The following is a 23,065-nucleotide window of genomic DNA, read 5'->3' as shown; positions in this document are numbered from 1 at the left end:
TGAACTGAGACGATCACATTCTGAAGCAAATTAAATAATCTTATACCGCTAACTTAAACACACAATACAAGTTACATGGATTAACCTTTTGAGTCTGGTTCCTCTCGAGGTTTCTTCATGTCGTCTGAGGGAGTTTTTCCTTGCCACCGTCGCCACAGGCTTGCTCATTGGGGATAGATTAGGGATAAAATTAGCTCATGTTTTAAGTCATTCAAATTCTGTAAAGCTGCTTTGCGAAAATGTTTATTGTTAAAAGCGCTATACAAATAAACTTGATTTGATTAATCTAAATGCAGGTAAACGACGTGCTGTTGTTGTTGTTGTTGTTTGTTTTTTTTTTTGTTTGTTTTTTTTTAAATCCAAATGAGAGTCGGAGCTTACCCGTCTGTGTTCTCGCTTCTTGAAGGCCGATTTGTTTTTAAAACAATCTGACTTTTTCAGTTTGTTCAGTTCTCCGTTCATTCCCTTCTGCCATGTAAGAGCGAGATGGCAGCGACATCCAGTTTAGAAATAAGACTGCTGCTCCACTCATTCACTTTTCTTCATACTGTGTATTCCACCATTACTGCTCGTTTCAGGCAATTACTAAAACCCGGGATGGAACGGGACGTCACCGGTTTTGGCAACAACCGCAGGGAGGTCGCTGCCCAAGCGATATGTCCCATCCCGTTCCGTCCCGGCTTTTAGCAACAACCCTCGGCTCACACTCGGGGAGGACTGGTGCAACTGAACTCACTTTCCTTTTAAATAAATAAATACTTTCCTTTTCTTGTAGCTTTCTTTAATTTTTGGTACTGCACCCTCTTTCAATACGGGCTTATAGCCAACGCTCCTCAACAGATCAGAGGTTTCGTACGAGTCTTGAGTAAAGTTTCCGTTTCGGGTTGAGAGTACGTCGTGCGCATTCTGGCTGCCGCTTCTCACCAGAGCTTTTTTTAAATTTTATTTTCTTTCTTTTTCAGTTTTCATTTTATTTATTTATATTTCTGTGTGTTTGTGTAGTTTGATGTTTGTTTGAGTGATTTGTCTGCCGGTTGTGGTGTGGCTCCGGACCCAGTTTTGGGCGTTGGTTTCCCTCCAGGCCTTGGTTCACCGCCGATGCCTGCGCTCCCAGCTGTGGACTGCAGTGAGCTCGTTGCTCATTTAACATTCGTGGTTGTCCAGCGCTCTGCGCTTTAACGCTTGGCGTGATGTTCCGAGTGATGTTGCTCGGTGGCGTCGTGGCGGTTGTGCGGGTGGTTTGGGACACACCAGCGCTCTGCGTGGCGGAGCTTCTTTGCTCGCTTTGTGGATCCACGGCATGGTGTTCGCGCGATGTTGCTGGCGGCGTCACGGCGGCTGTGCTGGAGATGTGGGACTCGTTTTCATGCGCCTTTTGGTGGGACTGTGGCTGCTACACCACTGGAATTACATCCTGGCCCCTACTTGGTGGACTTTTTACTTATATTTATTTATTTATTATTTTTTATTGTTATTATTTTTTTTCTTTGTCTATAATTGTAAAGCGTCCTTGGGTTTCTTGAAAGGCGCTATATAAGTTGAACTTATTATTTATTATTAAAATGTGCAGAGGAGAGACCACTTCGTAGGCGCCCAATGTGCCTGTGAACTTCTCGCAAAACGTGTCCAAATCTTTGCAGTTTGAACATTCTTGGGCCATGAATGCAACGTAAATCCACCTTCTGCCGTGTTGCTGTACCGGCCAGCAACACATCTACGTGGCATGGCGATAAATTAGCTCAAAATGGAGGATCGGAGTTGCAGTCAGCTCTGTGTTTTAGTATAGCGGAAATGGCGATGAGACCGATAGACTTCCTGCTGTGACGTTACAGACGTCAAGGTCATTCACTCAGACCGCTACCTATATGAATCACTTTAATCGTAAAAATTACTGTATTAGATTTATTGTTAACGCTTAAAACTATTCCTGTGCCGTTCTTGAGGCCTCAAGGCATTTATAAACGAAAGTGAGGCTATGGCTCTGCGTAAATGCTTTAAGTAGAATTTGTTGAAGGAGTGGCTGGCTAACCATGCCAAGGTACTTCTAGTGTTAACTAAGGCCAAAGGTCATACAGTCAATAAATTATGAAATTGAGTGTTAAGTGCCTTGGTTTGTTCCATCACTTTGGCTTACTAGTTACTATATATTATCAGTACAGTGAGCTAGATTAGACATCAAAATGAGCAATGTTCTGAGAAACACTGCAAAGACCTACTGACAATCTATTACATTTGGATTATAATGGGGGCTAAGTGGGGCTGAAGTCCTAGGACCTGATCTCGGAGGGGGTCCCTGGTTAGTCACCATTCGTGTCTGTTGCATGACTGACCAGTACAAAGGAAACTAATGATGGCGCAAGTATGAGGGAATGCAAAGACAACCATGAGAGCAAAAGGAGTCAGGATTACTGATCTCTCAGCAGTAGCACGTGGAGCTCAACAAGGAGAGACGGAGGGGGTGGTGGTGTATTTGTGGGGAGTTAAAACACAGATCATTAGTTATGCTCTTGTCCTTTTAATGGTTTATGATGTGCAGAGTGCAAGCAGGGACTCTGGCAAGGATAGCTATGAGAGCATAACTAAGAGGCAGAGCCAGAAGGGAATGCTGACGTGATGGCACCCTGAGACATAAAACGGCTCACCATCGCGCCAATTATCAGTCAAGCCCATATTTTCATAGCACCATCTGCACATCCGGAAGTTCAGAGACCATAGCCTGCTGTAAGCTACATCGCCACACCACACTGGGATGGAGCAAGACTATATTACTGCATCAGACGCGGCCTTCACCAATTTAAACACTTCTACAGTCTCATTTCTTAATAACCTCTGACTCAACTCAAACTTTATTTATAAAGCACTTTAAAACAACCAAAGCTGACCAAAGTGCTGCACAGATCGGTAGAACAGTAATGAACTTGAAACAAAATAAAAATAAGGTACAACCCCGATTCCAAAAAAGTTGGGACCAAGTACAAATTGTAAATAAAAACGGAATGCAATAATTTACAAATCTCAAAAACTGATATTGTATTCACAATAGAACATAGACAACATATCAAATGTCGAAAGTGAGACATTTTGAAATTTCATGCCAAATATTGGCTCATTTGAAATTTCATGACAGCAACACATCTCAAAAAAGTTGGGACAGGGGCAATAAGAGGCTGGAAAAGTTAAAGGTACAAAAAAGGAACAGCTGGAGGAGCAAATTGCAACTCATTAGGTCAATTGGCAATAGGCCATTAACATGACTGGGTATAAAAAGAGCATCTTGGAGTGGCAGCGGCTCTCAGAAGTAAAGATGGGAAGAGGATCACCAATCCCCCTAATTCTGCGCCGACAAATAGTGGAGCAATATCAGAAAGGAGTTCGACAGTCCAGAAGCGCAGACGTCTTCTCTGGGCCAAGGCTCATTTAAAATGGACTGTGGCAAAGTGGAAAACTGTTCTGTGGTCAGACGAATCAAAATTTGAAGTTCTTTATGGAAATCAGGGACGCCGTGTCATTCGGACTAAAGAGGAGAAGGACGACCCGAGTTGTTATCAGCGCTCAGTTCAGAAGCCTGCATCTCTGATGGTATGGGGTTGCATTAGTGCGTGTGGCATGGGCAGCTTACACATCTGGAAAGACACCATCAATGCTGAAAGGTATCTCCAGGTTCTAGAGCAACATATGCTCCCATCCAGACGACGTCTCTTTCAGGGAAGACCTTGCATTTTCCAACATGACAATGCCAAACCACATACTGCATCAATTACAGCATCATGGCTGCGTAGAAGAAGGGTCCGGGTACTGAACTGGCCAGCCTGCAGTCCAGATCTTTCACCCATAGAAAACATTTGGCGCATCATAAAACGGAAGATACGACAAAAAAGACCCAAGACAGTTGAGCAACTAGAATCCTACATTAGACAAGAATGGGTTAACATTCCTATCCCTAAACTTGAGCAACTTGTCTCCTCAGTCCCCAGACGTTTACAGACTGTTGTAAAGAGAAAAGGGGATGTCTCACAGTGGGAAACATGGCCTTGTCCCAACTTTTTTGAGATGTGTTGTTGTCATGAAATTTAAAATCACCTAATTTTTCTCTTTAAATGATACATTTTCTCAGTTTAAACATTTGATATGTCATCTATGTTCTATTCTGAATAAAATATGGAATTTTGAAACTTCCACATCGTTGCATTCTGTTTTTATTTACAATTTGTACTTTGTCCCAACTTTTTTGGAATCGGGGTTGTAGACATAAAGTAAAAGTAATAAAATACCAAACTTAAAAAGGCCATAAAATATATACATATTACAAAATGTAATACAATACAAATATGAAATTAAATCCGCTAGCGGCCTTGACGGGCCCTCGCACGTATGATTCCGCAACCCAGGACAACCCGCCACCCAACAAAACAGTCACATTTCATACAGTGCCTTGCAAAAGTATTCCTACCCCTTGAACTTTTTCACATTTTTCCACCTTACAACCACGAACTTAAAAATTTTTCATTGAGATTTTATGTGATAGACCAACACAGAGTAGCACATAATTGTGAAGTGAAACGAAAATGATAAATGGTCTTCAAAATTTTAAACAAATAAAAATCTGAAAAATGTGGTGTGCATTAGTATTCAGCCCCCCTGCGTCAATACTTTGTAGAGCCACCTTTTGCTGCAATTACAGCTGCAAGTCTTTTGTGGTATGTCTCTACCAGCTTTGCACATCTAGACACTGAAATTTTTGCCCATTCTTCTTTGCAAAATAGCTCAAGCTCAGCCAGATTGGATGGAGAGCGTCTGTGAACAGCAATGTTCAAGTCTTGCCACAGATGCTCAATGGGATTTAGGTCTGGACTTTGACTGGGCCATTCTAACACATGAATATTCTTTGATCTAAACCATTCCATTGTAGCTCTGGCTGTATGTTTAGGGTCATTGTCTTGCTGGAAGGTGAATCTCCTTCCCAGTCTCAAGTCTTTTGCAGCCTCCAACAGGTTTTCTTCCAGGATTGCCCTGTATTTAGCTCCATCCATCTTCCCATCAACTCTGACCAGCTTCCCTGTCCCTGCTGAAGAAAAGCATCCCCATAGCATGATGCTGCCACCACCATGTTTCACAGTGGGGATGGTGTGTGCAGGGTGATGAGCAGTGTTAGTTTCCCGCCACACATAGCGCTTTGCATTTAGGCCAAAAAGTTCAACTCTGGTCTCATCTAACCAAAGCACCTTCTTCCACATGTTTGCTGTGTCCCCTACATGGCTTCTGGCAAACTGCAAACGGGACTTCTTGTGCCTGTCTTTCAACAATGGCTTTCTTCTTGCCACTCTTCCAAAAAGGCCAGATTTGTGGGGTGTACGGCTTATAGTTGTCCTGTGCACAGATTCTCCCACCTGAGCTGTGGATTTCTGCAGCTCCTCCAGAGTGATCATGGGCCTCTTGGCTGCTTCTCTGACCAGTGCTCTCCTTGCTCGCTCTGTCAGTTTAGGTGGACGGCCATGTCTTGGTAGGTTTGCAGTTGTGCCATACTTTTTCCATTTTTGAATGATGGATTGAACAGTGCTTCTTGATGTTCAGAGCTTGGGATATTTTTTTATAACCTAACCCTGCTTTAAACTTCTCCAGAACTTTATCCCAGACCTGTCTGGTGAGTTCTTTGGTCTTCATGATTCTGTTTGTTCTTCAGTGTTCTCTAACAAACCACTGAGGCCTTCACAGAACAAGTGTATTTATGCTGAGAGTAAATTACACACAGTAGGACTCTATTAACTAATTAGACGACTTCTGAAGGCAATTGATTGCACTGGATTGTATTTAGAGGTATCAGAGTACAGGGGGCTGAATACTAATGCACACCACATTTTTCAGATTTTTATTTGTTTAAAATTTTGAAGACCATTTTATCATTTTCATTTCACTTCACAATTATGTGCTACTCTGTGTTGGTCCATCACATAAAATCTCAATACAAAACTTAAGTTCGTGGTTGTAAGGTGGAAAAATGTGAAAAAGTTCAAGGGGTATGAATACTTTTGCAAGGCACTGTATATTCATCAAATGTTCAAAGGTGATGTGCATGTTGCAAATGCCATGACTGCTTGATGGATGAGAGAGACAGACAAAGACGTGTGTGTGTGTGTGTGTGTGTGTGTGTGTGTGTGTGTGTGTTGTGAAAATATACATTTATACAGTTAGGTCTATATATATTTGGACACTGACACAATTTTTTTTTTAACCTGTTTACTGAAACATATTCAAGTTATAGTTATATAATCGACATAAAGTCCAGACTTTCAGCTTTCATTTGAGGTATCCACATTAAAATTGGATGAAGGGTTTAGGAGTTTCAGTTCCTTAACATGTGCCACCCTGTTTTTAAAGGGACCAAAAGTAATTGGACAATTGACTCAAAGGCTATTTCATGGGCAGGTGTGGGCAATTCCTTCGTTATGTCATTCTCAATTAAGCAGATAAAAGGCCTGGAGTTGATTTGAGGTGTGGTGCTTGCATTTGGAAGATTTTGCTGTGAAGAAAACATGCGGTCAAAGGAGCTCTCCATGCAGGTGAAACAAGCCATCCTTAAGCTGCGAAAACAGAAAAAACCCATCCGAGAAATTGCTACAATATTAGGAGTGGCAAAATCTACAGTTTGGTGCATCCTGAGAAAGAAAGAAAGCACTGGTGAACTCATCAATGCAAAAAGACCTGGGCACTCACAGAAGACAACAGTGGTGGATGATGGCAGAATAATTTTCATGGTGAAGAGAAACCCCTTCACAACAGCCAACCAAGTGAACAACACTCTCCAGGAGGTAGGCGTATCAATATCCAAATCTACCATAAAGAGAAGACTGCATGAAAGTAAATACAGAGGGTTCACTGCACGGTGCAAGCCACTCATAAGCCTCAAGAATAAAAAGGCTAGATTGGACTTTGCTAAAAAACATCTAAAAAAGCCAGCACAGTTCTGGAAGAACATTCTTTGGACAGATGAAACCAAGATCAACCTCTACCAGAATGATGGAAAGAAAAAAGTATGGCGAAGGCGTGGTACAGCTCATGATCCAAAGCATACCACATCTGTAAAACACGGCGGAGGCAGTGTGATGGCTTGGGCATGCATGGCTGCCAGTGGCACTGGGTCACTAGTGTTTATTGATGATGTGACACAAGACAGAAGCAGCCGGATGAATTCTGAGGTATTCAGAGACATACTGTGTGCTCAAATCCAGCCAAACTGATTGGTCGGCGTTTCATAATACAGATGGACAATGACCCAAAACATAAAGCCAAAGCAACCCAGGAGTTTATTAAAGCAAAGAAGTGGAATATTCTTGAATGGCCAAGTCAGTCACCTGATCTCAACCCAATTGAGCAGCATTTCACTTGTTAAAGACTAAACTTCAGACAGAAAGGCCCACAAACAAACAGCAACTGAAAACCGCTGCAGTAAAGGCCTGGCAGAGCATTAAAAAGGAGGAAACACAGCGTCTGGTGATGTCCATGAGTTCAAGACTTCAGGCAGTCATCGCCAACAAAGGGTTTTCAACCAAGTATTAGAAATGAACATTTTATTTACAATTATTTAATTTGTCCAATTACTTTTGAGCCCCTGAAATGAAGGGATTGTGTTTTTAAAAAATGCGTTAGTTCCTCACATTTTTATGGAATCATTTTGTTCAACCCACTGAATTAAAGCTGAAAGTCTGAACAATTCATTGTGGTAATGTACAGAACCAAAATTAGAAAAATGTTGCCTCTGTCCAAATATTTATGGACCTAACTGTACATGTACAAAACTATACGTGTCTCCTCTTTATCTCTATCTCATGCTGTAATCTGAAGTCATCTTAGCTGTGTGTGTGTGTGTGTATACATGCAGAGTTTTCATATGTCTGCAACAAAATGCACAATGATGGCAGGTCACTATTATTGTGTGTGTCTGTCTGTCAGTCAGAGGGAGAGAGAGGTGTGTATGTGAGAGAGTGTGCTCATAGACGTTGCATGTGCATGTGAGTGCGTACTTGAGTGCATGTGTGTATGGATAAATATGCATATGACTGAGTGTGCACAGAATTGTATACGTTATATCATCAGACTCCCGATATCCAATATTTTGTAAAGTTACAATATGTGATTGTAATGCAGTTTAATGAGGTGTAGTGTTTTGTTTTCACCACAGTGGGTTACAAGTCACAAGCCTGAAACTCATGATGTGACACCACATTTTGTTTAGGACATGCCCAGGCGTGTTGTTTGTGAAGAGATGAAGAGTTCAGAGTTCTCCCCACCGCAACTAGAGAAAGTGTAAGATCGTAACTGTTAATAAAGATGCCATAACAGCTAAAGAGAATCAGAATCATATTACAAGATATCAAATTCAACATTCAGCAATATCTTGGCATATTATGTTATTTCAACATATTACAACATATCAAAAATCCCTTCGCAATTCAACTTCAGCAATATCTTGGCATCATGTTTGACATGAATCTGATGAACCATCTAGGAGGAGTATGTTAAAAATGACCATGTGTAATTTCACTCCAAATGACCTTATGACATCACTCCAAAGTTCTACCCATTCATTTCAATGGGAAATGGAAAAAGATGGGGGGGAGAGAGAGAGAGAAATTGTGTGAGAAAGAGTGTGTGCTCATAGATGTTGCGTGTGCATACTTGAGTGTGTATGCATAAATGTGTGTGTGTGCACAGAATTGTATGTTACCCATTCTCATGAGTATTCATGTGTGTGTATATGATTTGTGTGTGTGTGTGTGTGTGTGTGTGTGCGCATACGAGTGTGAGTGTGTTGGTGGCGCTATGTCAGGCATGTCATAGATCAATCCATCAAAGCATTGGAACTCTTTGGCACATTTCCTGCTTGGCCACATGGTGATACTGTGCTAGGCATGTGAATTAGATGTGTCAATATCAGTAGCTTTCGGTCCACTAAACAAAAATAATTAGGTGTCGGGGAATATTCTTTTTATGACCTACACTTGATTGACTTTATGATTCTGCAAAGCATTTTAGGGTCCGTCATTTATATCAAAAATCCCAAAGGGATATCAAAAATCCCATCGCAATTTCTTGGCATCAGCAATATCTCGGCAGCATGTTTGCCAAGTTTGACATGAATCTGATGAACCGTCTAGGAGGAGTACGTTATAAATGACCATGTGTCCAAACGCATATGAGCCCAATTACCTCACTTCCTGTTGGGCGTGACATCATCGAAAGGGTAGAACTTTGGGTAGAACTCAAGTTCTACCCATTCATTTCAATGGGAAATGGAAAAAGGGGCGCTATGAAGTCCCTGGGTCATGCCCGGGGCCAAACGTCTGTGGCTGAGAAGCGGTTACAATGACTGTGTGTATCAAATTTCATGAGTTTTCGTGCATGGGAAATGCCTCAAAAAAAGCCTAGCGCAACAGAAAAATAATAATAATAATAATAATAATAATAATCCTTAGAAAAACAATAGGGTCTTTGCACCGAACGGTGCTCAAGCCCTAATAAATATACAAATACAAAGTGCCAGCTCAATTAAAAGCCATAGAGAAAAGATGCATTTTTAAAGAAGATTTAAAAACATCTATGGAGTCAGCCGATCTAATGTGCCATGGCAGACTGTTCCAAAGCCTAGGAGCAGCCACCCCAAAGGCTCGATCACCTTTTGGTCTTTAGCTGAGATTTGGGTACAGGCAGAAGCAGCTGATTTGCTGATCTTAATGTTCTTCCAGGGGCATGAATGTGTAGCAGCTCAGTCAAGTACTGGGGGTCCAGCCCATTAAGAGCTTTGAAAACGAACAGTAAAATCTTAAAATCAATCCTAAATGAGACCGGGAGCCAGTGGAGTGAGGCTAAGACTGGGGGAAATGTGATCACACTTGCATGTCCCAGTAAGAAGGTGGGCTGCTGCATTCTGCAGACGATGTAACAAAGTGTGATCCAGGCCAACATAAAGTGAGTTACAGTAATTCAGCTGTGTGTTTAATAAAAGCATGAATTACAGTCTCCAGGTCTCTCCGGGAAAGATAGCCCTTAACTTTAGATAAAATCCTTAGGTGGAAGAAGCTGGTTTGTACAACCGAGCTAATCTGCTGATTTAAACTCAAGTCTGGCGTCAAAGATCACCCAGAAAGGTGTGGTGCTTTTTTTTTTTTTTTATTAAACCGATGACTGAATGTTTGGCGTTAGTGGACCAAGAACATCTGCCATACTATCCAATGGCTCACACCCAAACATTATGATCTCAGTCTTATTCTCATTTAAGTTTAAAAAGTTTCTGACGAATGTATCATGAGCTCCGATGTAGCAAGAACTACCTTGGCAAACCTATGCTTGCCTTGGACCCGAAGATTATCTGCTATGTCCAGCACCCTGGCTCCCGGTATACATCTGACTTAGGGGCTCCAGCAGCTTTAAAGTCTAGTTAACCCTCTGGGGTCTGAGGGTATTTTCTGGCACGCTAATGATTTTGGTATGCTCCAATTTGTCAATTTCAACAAATCTAAGCAGCATTGATTTTATTTGTTTATTTATATTCAGCACAAGTTCAGCTACAATAATATTGATGTAGTATGTATGTCATGGTTGTACTTTTAAAAAAATAAATAAATAAATAACATAAATGAAGCTGTTGTAGAAAGCAGTTTTGGAACTGTGTTGGAATGTATGTGGGGGGGAGAACATGACCTTACCCATTGTGTCGAACCGTTTGTCAATTAAGGTGATTCTGTTCAGTCTTAGGAATGTATCGAGCACAAAAACTTAAATCTGCGCCATTGATTTGGACAATTAACTGGCCATCAAAAAAATTTGTCCTATTGTTTTAGGATAAAGGGTTGGCAGTGGGAGGGGTATTCAATGAGAAGAGGAGGAAAATTTCCATTCATTCAATGAGAAGAGTGAAAACCCCTCCCACTGCCAACGTTTAATCCCATCAGGTCAAGTCTCAGTGGGTAAGGTCATGCTGTTTCACACATTCCAACACAGTTCTAAAACTGATTTTTACATCTTCATTTATCTGGTATTTGACTATTCAGTGTGTCTTGAAATTAACTCTGGTACTATTTTACTCAGTTCAGATCCACAACCAACTCTTAACACAATTGCTCTCTAATTTTGCTCCCACTCCAAATTTTACTCCCTAAACTCAAAATGGAGCAAAATTAACTATTTTTGAGGAAAATACTTTTTTAACTCCGGAAAAAAATTGCTCAGTAATTTTTTCTGTGTATGCACTACAGAGCACACACATCTGCTCATAAGAAATGGAAGAAATATTTACAGTTACTCGAGCTGATCTTTGGCTGGATCAAGTCGAAGTTTAAAAAAGAAGGCACTATTCATCATCTGTGTCGCAGTTTTCAAGATTGAACTGAATTGCTGTCCTGAATCATGAATTGATTTGCTGTCCTAAAACATAAAATGAATCATGAATTGAATCGCTGTCCTGAATCATTCAAAGTGCATAAAATCTGCATGCCATCTCGCAACAAGTTTTACCTCCAAATAGCCCAAACTCTGACAGATTTTGTCCTGTTTATGGTGGGCGTTCCCACTGCGAGAGAGAAGCCAATCGAAACTGAAAGAGTGAAAGTGATCATCATGCCGTCACCATGTGCAGAGTCCCTTTTTTTTTTTTTTTTTAATTTTATTTATTTATTTATTTTTTTTAATGAACGTGTAAGTGGGCGCTCCGACTCTGGTGTGACCGAGTAAGGTGACAAGTTTTATATTTCATCTAATTTAGGTAATTTAAAAACTATATTAATTGGCAGTGGGCACATAGGAAAGTATGAAGTTTGTCAATAGTTTATTATGCTTGTATGATAAACTCGTGAAGATATTTCTCTCAATACATGACCTACTCATTCTAAACCTGTCAAGCTTTGCTGGCAAAGCTCTCGGCCCCAAAGGGTTAATTTCACTTGCCCTAAGATAGTGTTCCGGTTTCTCAGCAGTTGCTTCACTGAGGAGAGCAAACCCGTTAGACACTTGATGCAGGGAGGAGTGTGGCTTTTTTTTGGGGGGGGGGGGGGTTATGCTATAGAGTTGTGACCCGTTTACCCCACTGTGGCTTTAATGTTGGAGTTGGGAGTTTGCTGACTCTGCCTAAGGCATCCAGACTTTCCCCTACTGAAACTACTCTGCTCTCATTAACCCTCTCTAGAGTCTGGATGTTCACCTCTAATGCTGCAGCCTTCTCTGTCAGAGATTACAAACACCATTGTCATAAATGGATACTATTAATAACTGAGGAAGAATTACTAAATATCCAGCATTTGACACACTGAGCAAGCTGAATGTCATGATGAATGTTAAACATCAAATGTTAGACGAAAAAACATTCTTGGAGAAAATGAATGCGTCACTTGGGAAAAGTAAAAGTACAAATAAAAGATGGAAAATGGAAAAATGGTATAGTTTAAACGCTGGTGCAGGCAAGAAACTTTATCATATGATTTGAAAACCTTGTTGGTGAACATTGTTTGAATAGACTGTTGGTAATGGGAGAACATGATCTCCTTTTATTTGATGTGCGGCTAAATATGAAATTGCAAGGACATTCATAAAAGGTCGGTCATCACAGCACAGCTACTGTGCAAAATTGTTATACATACAGCTGTTGATTTTCTGTTGTACTTCTTTTCTTAAACCTCATATTCTAGGCCTACTGTAGTTTCAGAGTCCAGGTTATTGGTTTTAAACAGTATGCCCTTCAAGGGCTCATAAAAATGCTGTACTTGTACTACTTTTAAAGCACTTTTTTTATAGCAAGGTTTATGATGCTGTAAATGTAAACTTTGTAAATAGTGTTTCTCTAAATTCCACTTTGTGTTTAGTCCACCTGTTTTCAGATTTGTGTGTTCCAAAATGTGGAAATGTAAGTAGTATCATTTTAAAAACTTCTTGTGAGAGACTGCAGTGTCCTGAAATGCATAAAATAAAGCAAGCATCCAGACTTGGTTGGTGTCCTGCAGCCTATATTTTTATTATATATCAACTTGTGCATGTGTCTGATTATTTTCCCATTTTGAATAACATGGTGTACCTAGGGAGAAATGGTGGATGGAAAGGACAGACAAATATAGAGAAGAAGAGTTGGAAGGATGATTAGGGAGGGAGATCAATGGAATGATGGATGGAAAGAAAATGTAATTCTGTCTGTCTCTCTGTAGGTTCTATAAGCCCTCTGTGGTAGTGATGTGCTTCCTCATCCCAGCAGTGTTGCCATGGTTCCTGTGGGCAGAATCTCTGTGGGTGGGCTTTTTTGTACCTACCCTCCTCAGGTACATGCTGGTGCTAAACGCCACCTGGTTAGTGAACAGCGCCGCCCACATGTGGGGGAACCGACCATATGATGTTCACATCAACCCACGAGAGAACAACTTCGTCGCCTTCAGCGCCATTGGTGTGATTTTTACTTTCCTATACACTGTTCATATACACTCGATCAGCCTCTCTGTGCTGTAGATCTGCTGCCTGTACATGTGCTGTATTTAATTCAGTTTGTGTATAGTGCTTTTTAGCAATTGAGATCGTTAGAAAGCACCTTTACAGAAATATATAATTCTGGATATAAATTTTACATATCTGAACTGATATCCCAACTTTTCCTGATTGGGGGTTGGTATGTCAAAGTTTAAATTAAAACTGAAAACAATGATTGATTTGTAAATAATCTTTGACCTGTATTGCATTCAAAACAATACAACAGCACATTTCATATTTTACTTTATGAAGGGGTTCCTCCCCCTCCCCCAGAATGAACACCATTTCAGAAAAGTTGGGACAGTAAAGCATTTCCCACTTTGTTTCCATTCCTTCTCCCAACAGTTAAAAAATGTTTATGGACTGAAGGCTCTGAGTGATGAAGTGTTTCAGGTGTTGTTTTTTTCTCCTGTTCTTGCTGTAAACCGGTCTTAAGGTGTGGAACAGTTCGGGGTTGTCACTGTCATTTATCATTTCTAAATTCTCCACACATTCTCTATTGGGGACAGAGGGGACACGCCCTCTTCTTCCACAGCCACGCCTTTGTAACATGAGCAGAATGTGGTTTTGCATTGTCTTGTTGAAATCTCCCTGGAAAAGATGTTGTCTTGAAGGCAGCAGATGTTGCTCCAAAATCTCAGTGTACTTTTCTGCATTTAATGCTCCATCACAGAAGTGTAAGTTAGCTTTGCAAAGGGCACTGACCCAACCCCATACCATGTCACTCCCTGGTTTTGGACTTGTTCCTGTTAACAGTCTGGATGGTCCTTTTCCTCTTTGGTCCTGAGCACATGGCGTCCATTTCTTCCAAAAAAGTCCTGGAATACTGATTCGTCTGACCACCATACACATTTCCACTGTGCGATTGTCCACCTCAGACGCCTCCAAGCCCAGAGAAGTCAATGGCGCTTCTGGCCACAGTTAACATAAGGCTTCTTTTTTCCAAAGTAAATTTTAACTGGCATTTGTGGATGTAGCTCTGTTGTCGAGCTCAACAAAGCTTTGCCAAAGTAATCCGGAGCCCATGTGGTTCTATCAGCTGTAGATGAATGATGATTCTTGATTCAGTGCAGTCTGAGGGATCAGAGATCACGGGTGTTCAGATTAGGCTTGAGCCCTTGCCCTTTATGCACCAAAATTCCTTTGGATTGGTTAATGATCCTATGCACTGTAGAGGGTGAAACGTCAAAATTCCTGCATATCTTTCTTTGAGGAACATTGTTTTTAAACATTTCAATAACTTTCTCATACGTTTGTTGACAAACTGGAGATCCTCAGCCCATCTTTGCTCCACAAAAATTCAGCCTTTCCTGGACGCCGGTACCAAATCATGATTACAATCACCTGTTTCAAATCGCATCATTTTACCTCGTTACTAGCCCTAAATGGCCCCTGTCCCAACTTTTTTGGAATGTGTTGCAGGACTGAAATGCAGGAATGGATGTATTTTAACAAATGAAATGAAGTTGACCAACAGAATATGAAATATCTTGGGTTCATTCTGTCTAATGAAATACAAGTCAAAGTATATTTAGAATTCGCTGGTTCCACGTTTGTATTTGCATTTTCCACATGGTCCCAAATTTTTCTGATTTTGGGGTTGTATAAATTTTATCCCTAATGAGTAAACCTGAGGCAACTGTGGTAAGGGATCAACTCAAACATGAGAAAGAAACCTTGAGAGGAACCAGACTCAAAAGGGAACCCATCTTCATCTGGGTGATGAATTGGTGTGATTTTATAAGCAACTGGCTTCTATAACTTTGTGCTCTGTGGTCAAAGTGCAATTGTGTAACCCGGAAATTCATTATAGTTTCAACATGTCTGATTTGACGAGACTATCAACTGTTCACTGGTGAAGACCTGAATGTAAGACTGTTCATAATTGCAGTCCAAAGCTGCCATCATCTTTAGGCTGTCCCTATGGGGCCCATCTTCAGCAGGAGTGAAATGATGAGAACTCCAGCCAGAAGTCAGGCATTAGGATGAATTGGGCAGGCCTGGTGAGCAGGAGGAGTCACTGGTATCTTGGGAATAGCATGTGTAGCTCCACAGAGAGAGTGAGGGGTGGGGGGAGATGGAGAAACAAACACATTCTTTAATATTGTCACCTAATGGTGAAGAACAGTGAACATTGTGTGCTAAGTTCAAGCAGAGACTCTAGCAAGACTGACAACACAACTAAAAGAAAGAGCCAGAAGGTAATACAGACATGAGGGAACTCTAGGACATGAAGCAGCAGCCACTCCACCATCAACAAACCAGAGTGAACATGGGGGTGGAGGACAGCATCCAGTTATCCTAGTTTACAACAACACTTTTTTTCCCTTCAACTCTCCAGATCTGCTGCTTTACCTAATAAGAAAAGGCTACTTTCACAAGACTTGACTAAACGGATGTGTTTTCAGCCGAGACTTGAACACGGAGACTGTGTCTGAGTCCCAAACACTACTTGGAAGGTTGTTCCATAACTGTGGGGTTTTGTAAGAAAGGGCTCCGCCCCCTGATGTAACCTTTCATTATTTGAGATACCAACAAATAGCCTGCACCTTTTGATCCAAGTAGGTGTGGCAGGTCATGAAAGACCAGAAGTTCATTCAGGGACCGTGGCATGAGACCATTTGGTGCTTTATAGATCACTAGTAGTATTTTATAATTCAAAACAAAACTATAATTTACTGCTCATACGACTTTTATATCACTATTCATATACACTGTGCATTCTATTTCTATATGCTCTACACCCACCTCTCAATGCTGTATATCTACTGCTCATACACACTCGGTCTATACCAACAGCTCATACACTTGTTCATATATGCTCTATCTACTTCATATCATATCCCATGACACTGATGTGGGACTTTCAAAGATTGTGCGTTCAGGCCTAAGGTTATTTTTTTAAACCTGTAGATTAGTAATGACTGTGTGGACTGTTTCTCTTTTTGAATTTTTTCATTCATATAAATGATCAATTATTCATTTTTCAGGTGAAGGATTCCATAACTACCACCACACCTTTCCATATGACTATTCCACCAGTGAGTTTGGCTGCAAGCTGAACCTTACTACCTGCTTCATTGACCTCATGTGTGTTCTGGGTCTGGCTAAAGACCTCCGCCGTGTCCCCACAGAGCTCGTCATGGCTCGTGCCAAGCGCACCGGGGACGGGAGCCACAGGAGTGGATAATTCGGTAAATAATTTTAATTAACATTATTGTAAATGTTTTAGCGGGTAATGTGGTAAATATGTAAAATTAAAAAAATATATATCGGCTCCACCCCTGTTATAACCCATACTTAAGATTAAACTCTGCCCCTATTGTAAACCTCGGTCATTCTTGCTGTGTTCAACTTGCCTTTTTAAGTTGTAATTTGCAGGTCGGAATGAGATCTTTTCCCATCTTGGCACACATCACACACCATGTGAAGATGATTCCTTTTGAAACGCAGAACTGTATAGTCAGTGTTGTAGATTAAACAACTGAATGTCAAGTCAATTTATTTGTATAATGCTTGAACAAATGGCCATTGTCGTAAAGGAGCTTGACAAAATATATAGATTTTAAACATGTATTAATAAATTTATCCCTAATGAGCAAACCTGAGGCAACTGAAGCAAGGGAAAAATTCCGAGATGACGTGAGGAACCCTTGAGGGGACCCAGACTCTAAATGGAACCCATCCTCATCTGGGTGACAGCATGATTATAAATAACTCACTTCGATAACTGTGTCTGATAGTCAGAAAGTACAACCGTGTAACCAGGAAATTCATTATAGTTTTAACATGAATTCTATTTTGTTGAAGTTATAAATCATTCACTGACGGAGCCTTGGGCTGCACGGTGGTGTAGTGGTTAGCGCTGTCACCTCATAGCAAGAAGGTCTGGGTTCGAGCCCCGGGGCCGGCGAGGGCCTTTCTGTGTGGAGTTTGCATGTTCTCCCCGTGTCCGCGTGGGTTTCCTCCGGGTGCTCCGGTTTCCCCCACAGTCCAAAGACATGCAGGTTAGGTTAACTGGTGACTCTAAATTGAGCGTAGGTGTGAATGTGAGTGTGAATGGTTGTCTGTGTCTATGTGTCAGCCCTGTGATGACCTGGCGACTTGTCCAGGGTGAACCCCGCCTTTCGCCCATAGTCAGCTGGGATAGGGTCCAGCTCGCCTGCGACCCTGTAGGACAGGATAAAGCGGCTACAGATAATGGATGGATGGATGGATGGATGGATGATGGAGACTTGAGTATAAAACTGTTCATGACAACTGCAGTCGTAAAGTTATCATTGCGATTGTCGTCCTGAACCATCAGAGCAAAACTGTTTGCATTAAGTGCATCTTTAGGCTGTCTATATGGGGTCATTCTGAGGAGTAAAATGATGAGATTCTCAGCCAGAAGTAGGGCATCAGGATGGATCAAGCAGGAGAGGTCAGCAGAGGTCACTGAGATCAGTGGTATCTCAGGAGGTGTGTGTGTGTGAGGGAGAGAAAGAGAGAAATTGTTAGGTATGCCTACGGTAGGCCTGTCATGATGATAAATTTTGTTGGACGATATATTGTCTCAGAAATTGTGATAAACGGTATTATTGTTGACATCTTTTTCAAGACAAGTTTATGCCACTAGTAAAATAATAATAATGATCATGCAAATACACCCTTTCAAAGAACAGTAAACTTTTTTTAATTAAGTCAACTTACAGTATTCAATTCAACAGTGGAATGTAAAAAATATATAAATAAATAACCTAAAGAAATAAAACAAACAAAAAACCACTCACGACAAAAACAATAAATAAAATACAATCTATGGCTCTTAAAAATTGTGCTTAAGTAAATATTAACTTGGCACAGGGTAATAAAGACACTTCTTCACAGGCACCATTCTGCCAATCCAGTTTCTCAAAGATTAGAACCCAGATAAACAAAGTGCAAAGTAACAACGTATTGCCAGCTGTCATTTGGATAAAAGTAACAATTAGAATGAGAACATGTAGGCAAGGGCGTGGGTTTGGTATTAACATTGGTGGGGACATAAACCCAATGCCAACCCCCAGTGGCGCCAACTTCCGGTCAACATTAGAGGGTCACAATATTTTGCTGTGTTGTGTTCCACCAAAAGAGTCTCCATCATCTCTCCAAAGGCCAGACTTTTAACATTTGAAGTTCAGAACTGTAGTAATTCATGAATAATAATAATAATAATAATGCAATTCATCTGATTAATTGCAAATCTTGCATGTGATGATTAACTCATTCTACCAATTTGCAAACGTGTTTTACAAGCGGATAACGCACTGACTGTCGGGAGGGTATATGTTCCTTGCCCTCAAATGGAAGTAAAACCCATCCGGAGCCTTAAACACTGCGTTCCATGAGGCTGCAGGGGGAGTCGCCTCTCTTCTGTGGGATCTGTAACTAGTTTTAGAATGCTAGTTTAAGCTGATATGTGATCGATCTAACGGTAAAACAGCACGAGGGCTCGCCAACTTTGACACGTTGAAAGGTTACAATTTTACCTGACAACAAAATGTATCTAAATTCTGATTGGTTGCTATATTATTGCCCTTCTGTTGTGTTCTTGAGCCTAGAGCAGAGCGGGGAGGGGAGGAGGGACAGGGTTCTACAGAGATGTTTTTAGCCACCGCTTTCAAATCAACCGCCTCGAAAACCAATCAGTTCAGCGGATGTGTGGACTCGGTATGTGACGTTTTCAAAAGAGAGGCGGAGTAACCAAACATTTCTGATCCAGAAGGCGGAGGCTGTTCTGCTTATTACGTGAAAATATTTGATTTGATTTAAAAGGTGTCTGGGCCACGAACAATGTCCACATCACCATCAGGTTGTTGATTACATGCGTCATGTTACACGAACTCGGTCAGGACTCTGTAGGTCTTAACTGAAGCGCTTCAAATTCAGGGTTAGCGGGCTGCTAAAGTTTGCAGGCACTTCACAAGCAAGACTCAGTGCAATATTAGCCAACATTAGTACAATTTGATATGATTTAATAATGTCTTTGTGACCTTAATGAACACCAGTTGTTTGTAATCAAGTCGGATTGTTATTTACGTGCCACACAAACTTAGAAAACAGTCATATTCGTCTGTTGTCATTTTTACACACTGAATACAAACTGTTGTTAACTGATTAATTTTATGAGCTAATCTAATGTTACATTCCTCAAGGACAGTTTGCTAGCTAGCAGCTGGTCACTGCACTGCAACCGCACTTGCTAATTGACATGGTAGCCGAACTTGCTTGCTGTTTTCGCGACCACGCCCCCAGAGCGAATATTCATGAGCAAATTTTGTGTGGTTTTGCCCAGTGGAAACCTGCAGTAACCATTTGTGTACCACGCACGGAGCACGATTTCCCCCCCATCAGAAATATTGGTAGGGACATATCAGCTGTCGTTTGATATTGGTAGGGACCCGTCCATACCTAAATTCTATGCCTATGGTCTGTACAACGGAGCAACGTGTTGTTGTCCTTTCCCCATTCAGTGAACACCCTGGCTGGATAACTGTTGCATGCTGGGAGGCCCCGCCTCTGACTGAGAGTTGCGTGAGACGACAAAACAATGCAGTGTTTTATTCAGTCACTGGGTTAAGCTAATACTCTGGCGACTTCCCTATGTAGATGTACAGCGTGTAAATACCAAAATCATGGTAAAAAAAATTAACGAGTTCATTTTCATTTACCGTACGATAAGTCGGTATATTGAATATCACGACAGGCCTAGCCTACGGTCACCTAATGGTTAAGAACAGTGTACATTTTGTGCTACGTGAAAGCAGGGACTCCAGCGAGATTAACTATGACCGCATAACTAAAAGGGAGAGCTTGACTAAATATATGTTTTCAGCTGAGACTGTGTCTCGGTCCCAAACACTACTTGGAAGGCTGTTCCATAACTGTGGGGCTTTGTAAGAAAAGGCTCCGCCCTTTGATGTAACCTTCACTATATGAGGTACCAGGGTTAGGTCTGCACCTTTTGATCCAAGTAGGTGTGGTGGGTCATAAAAGGCCAGAAGTTTGCTCAGATACTGTAGCACAAGGCCAATGCAGTGTGGATAAGACCGAGGTGATGGGGTTATATCTTCTAGTTCTAGTAAGGACCCTCACTGCTGCGTTCTGGACGAACTGGAGCTTGTTTATGCTCCTACTGGAACAGCCAGACAGTGAGGCATTACAATAATCTGGAAAGGCCATCCAGAGTTACTGTGGAATCAGAAAACCTACTTCTATCTGCATGTGATCTGAATACAAGGACTTCTGTCGGAGTTAAGCAGAAGGAAGTTAATAAGCGTCCAGTGTCTAATGTCCTTTACACATTCCTCAATTTTATTAAGCTGGGGTCTCTTATCTGGCTCGTCTTTTTTTTTTTTTTTTTTTTTTAATTTTGATGATTATGGCTTATAGCTCAAAAAGTCAGAAATCCAGTGTCTCAAATTGTTAGAATATTTACCCCCCCGGCTTTTACTGATTTGGAGTTTGGAAATTACAAGTTATGACCTTGAGTTGAATGCAGTGCAAGTGAACTTTGGTTATAGAATAGCTGTAGCTTTCATTCAGTCAAACTGAGGAGTGTGTATGACTGAGTGTTTGTGTGTGTCAGTTGCAGTGATGCATCTCTGGTCACCACCTCTGGATTAAATCAAGACCTGGGCATCTGCATGCTGTACAGAAGTGGAGAAAGGCTGAGATCACTTGAGGATCTTCAGATTCCTACATGCTGAATTACATCTCATACATTAAACATAGCGGAGTTGAATGTTTGTCGGGGTTTGCGCTTGCAGGGAATTTCTGCAGAATCAATAAAATTTGATAACACAAATACTGCAATACTGAAACTCCTTCCTCTCCACTGAAGACTGAGATATCTAACTTATTCTGTCCACATTCACTGGATACAAGCAATCACGCTCTCTGATTGGCTACTCTACTACTAGCCTGTCTGCTCATATACCATGAGCAGAGAAAAACAAAATGGCGGAGCATGTTGCTGAACCAACTGAGGATGAAATAAACTGTACTCGAAAACAAAACCCCCAAAATTGCCAAGTATTTAAAAGAAACCGAAATGGCTAAAAGAATATTGGGGTTTCTTTCGCCCAGTATCTCCTGTTCCACACTCCAGCCCAGTCAGTGGTGGTAATGCACCTTTAAGTTGGTTCACCAACTGCCAAAAAAACCTTAAAGAAGAAAACAACCCCCCAAAATATGAAATAAAAGTATATTTTTTAAACAATTTAAGAATTATAGCATTTTTCAAATTGCTCCTGTCATTTTGCCAGTTTGTTTACATTCTAAGCGGAAACGATTGTCAGACGTTTTTATTTATCGAATTTGCTCAAAAATAAAAATGCTGTGTTTCTCAAAATCCAGTGAATGTGTATAGAATAAAACTTCCACTCAATCTCATGGCTTATAGACAACTCTGTGCTATGTGCCTCGTCAGCTATCAGCTCATGTACAACTCAATTTCATGGAATAACTGTTAATTATCCCACAGTAGAATAATGATTCTGACTGGCTAGAAGGTGTTGATTTAAATTTTTATAACAGCAGCTCTGACAGTTATGCAGCTGCAAATCACAGGTTTGCGCTTCTAGTATGTTATTGTTTCTATAGTAACAGCTCATTCACAGAGACTTGTACACAAGGTGTAATACAAATGGATTTTCAAAATCTATTTTAAAAAGTTTTCAGTAGCATGTTTAATGTTTTATGGATGGAGTCCCCAGTGTTAGATTTCTAAGAGTCTGAAGTAAAGCTCTAAGTTGTGACACATTCGGGACAGAGGAGTTTACGCTGCTTTAGAGTTTCTCAGAAATGTAAGCTGTAGGGGTGCCACTTCTGAAGAGAGAGACTGGTGAGGGAACAACTGTTTATAGCTGCTATAATATGACAAAAGGGACTAAATTATTTCACTGACTTTCCACAGCATTAAATGTCACTACTGTATAAACAGATGACTTGTGTACAGCACCTATTATTAGAGTGCTGTGATTGAAGTTAAATTTAATTTAAAAAAATCTTTGGCAAATTGTTGTGGTATAAGAGAAATAAAACACGGGGATGTGTTGTTCTAGGAAAACGATCAGCTGTGGGGTGATACCAGTAACTGAGACTCATGCCACCCTGTCACTCGGTATTTTACTGTAACAGCAATACACACACTTGTATAACAGACAGGGGTTATACCATGAAGTGAGCTTTTAAAAATAAATATATAAATAAAATAAATTTGAAACAGCCTCACTTGTTGTAGGCCAATCCAGTCTAACCCTAACCCAGTCCAATAACAAAGTTCAGGTGCAACTTCTTTCCACTAATTCAAGCCAGATTTGGCCAATCACACGTGCACACAACAGATCCTCCTGAGACCCAGCCTGTTAATTTGTGTCCTTTGTAGTGGACATTGGGTTTTTGCATCTTCTCCCTCTTCTCATTTCAGTTAGCTCACAATAGAAATCATTGTGAATGATAAGGAAATTAAATAATTAATTATTTAATTTCCTTATCGTTCACAATGATTTCCAGACTTTTTCAAATAAAAGCCTGTTTATGAATG

At 40.8% G+C, this 23,065-nt stretch overlaps 1 protein-coding gene across 2 annotated transcripts in view; it reads left to right on the top strand.

The window, feature by feature from the left end:
- The window catches only part of LOC132897860 (acyl-CoA desaturase 1-like), a 48,409-nt gene extending 27,084 nt beyond the window's left edge, over positions 1–21,325 (top strand). Inside the window, exons 5-8 of one of the 2 annotated variants that reach the window (XM_060939104.1) lie at positions 13,185–13,417; positions 16,488–16,538; positions 16,632–16,691; positions 21,107–21,325. In XM_060939104.1, the coding sequence (XP_060795087.1) occupies positions 13,185–13,417; positions 16,488–16,538; positions 16,632–16,687 (340 nt within the window). In that variant the 3' untranslated portion in view covers positions 16,688–16,691; positions 21,107–21,325. Of the gene's footprint in view, positions 1–13,184; positions 13,418–16,487; positions 16,692–21,106 lie in introns of both variants that reach the window. The other variant, XM_060939103.1, reaches the window with a different exon arrangement.
- The last annotated feature ends 1,740 nt before the right edge of the window (positions 21,326–23,065 follow it).

Source organism: Neoarius graeffei, chromosome 14 (assembly GCF_027579695.1).
Source record: "Neoarius graeffei isolate fNeoGra1 chromosome 14, fNeoGra1.pri, whole genome shotgun sequence".
NCBI lineage: Eukaryota > Metazoa > Chordata > Actinopteri > Siluriformes > Ariidae > Neoarius > Neoarius graeffei.
The sequence above is the reverse complement of the archived record's forward strand: the minus strand, read 5'-3'. Positions and strand labels throughout refer to the sequence as shown.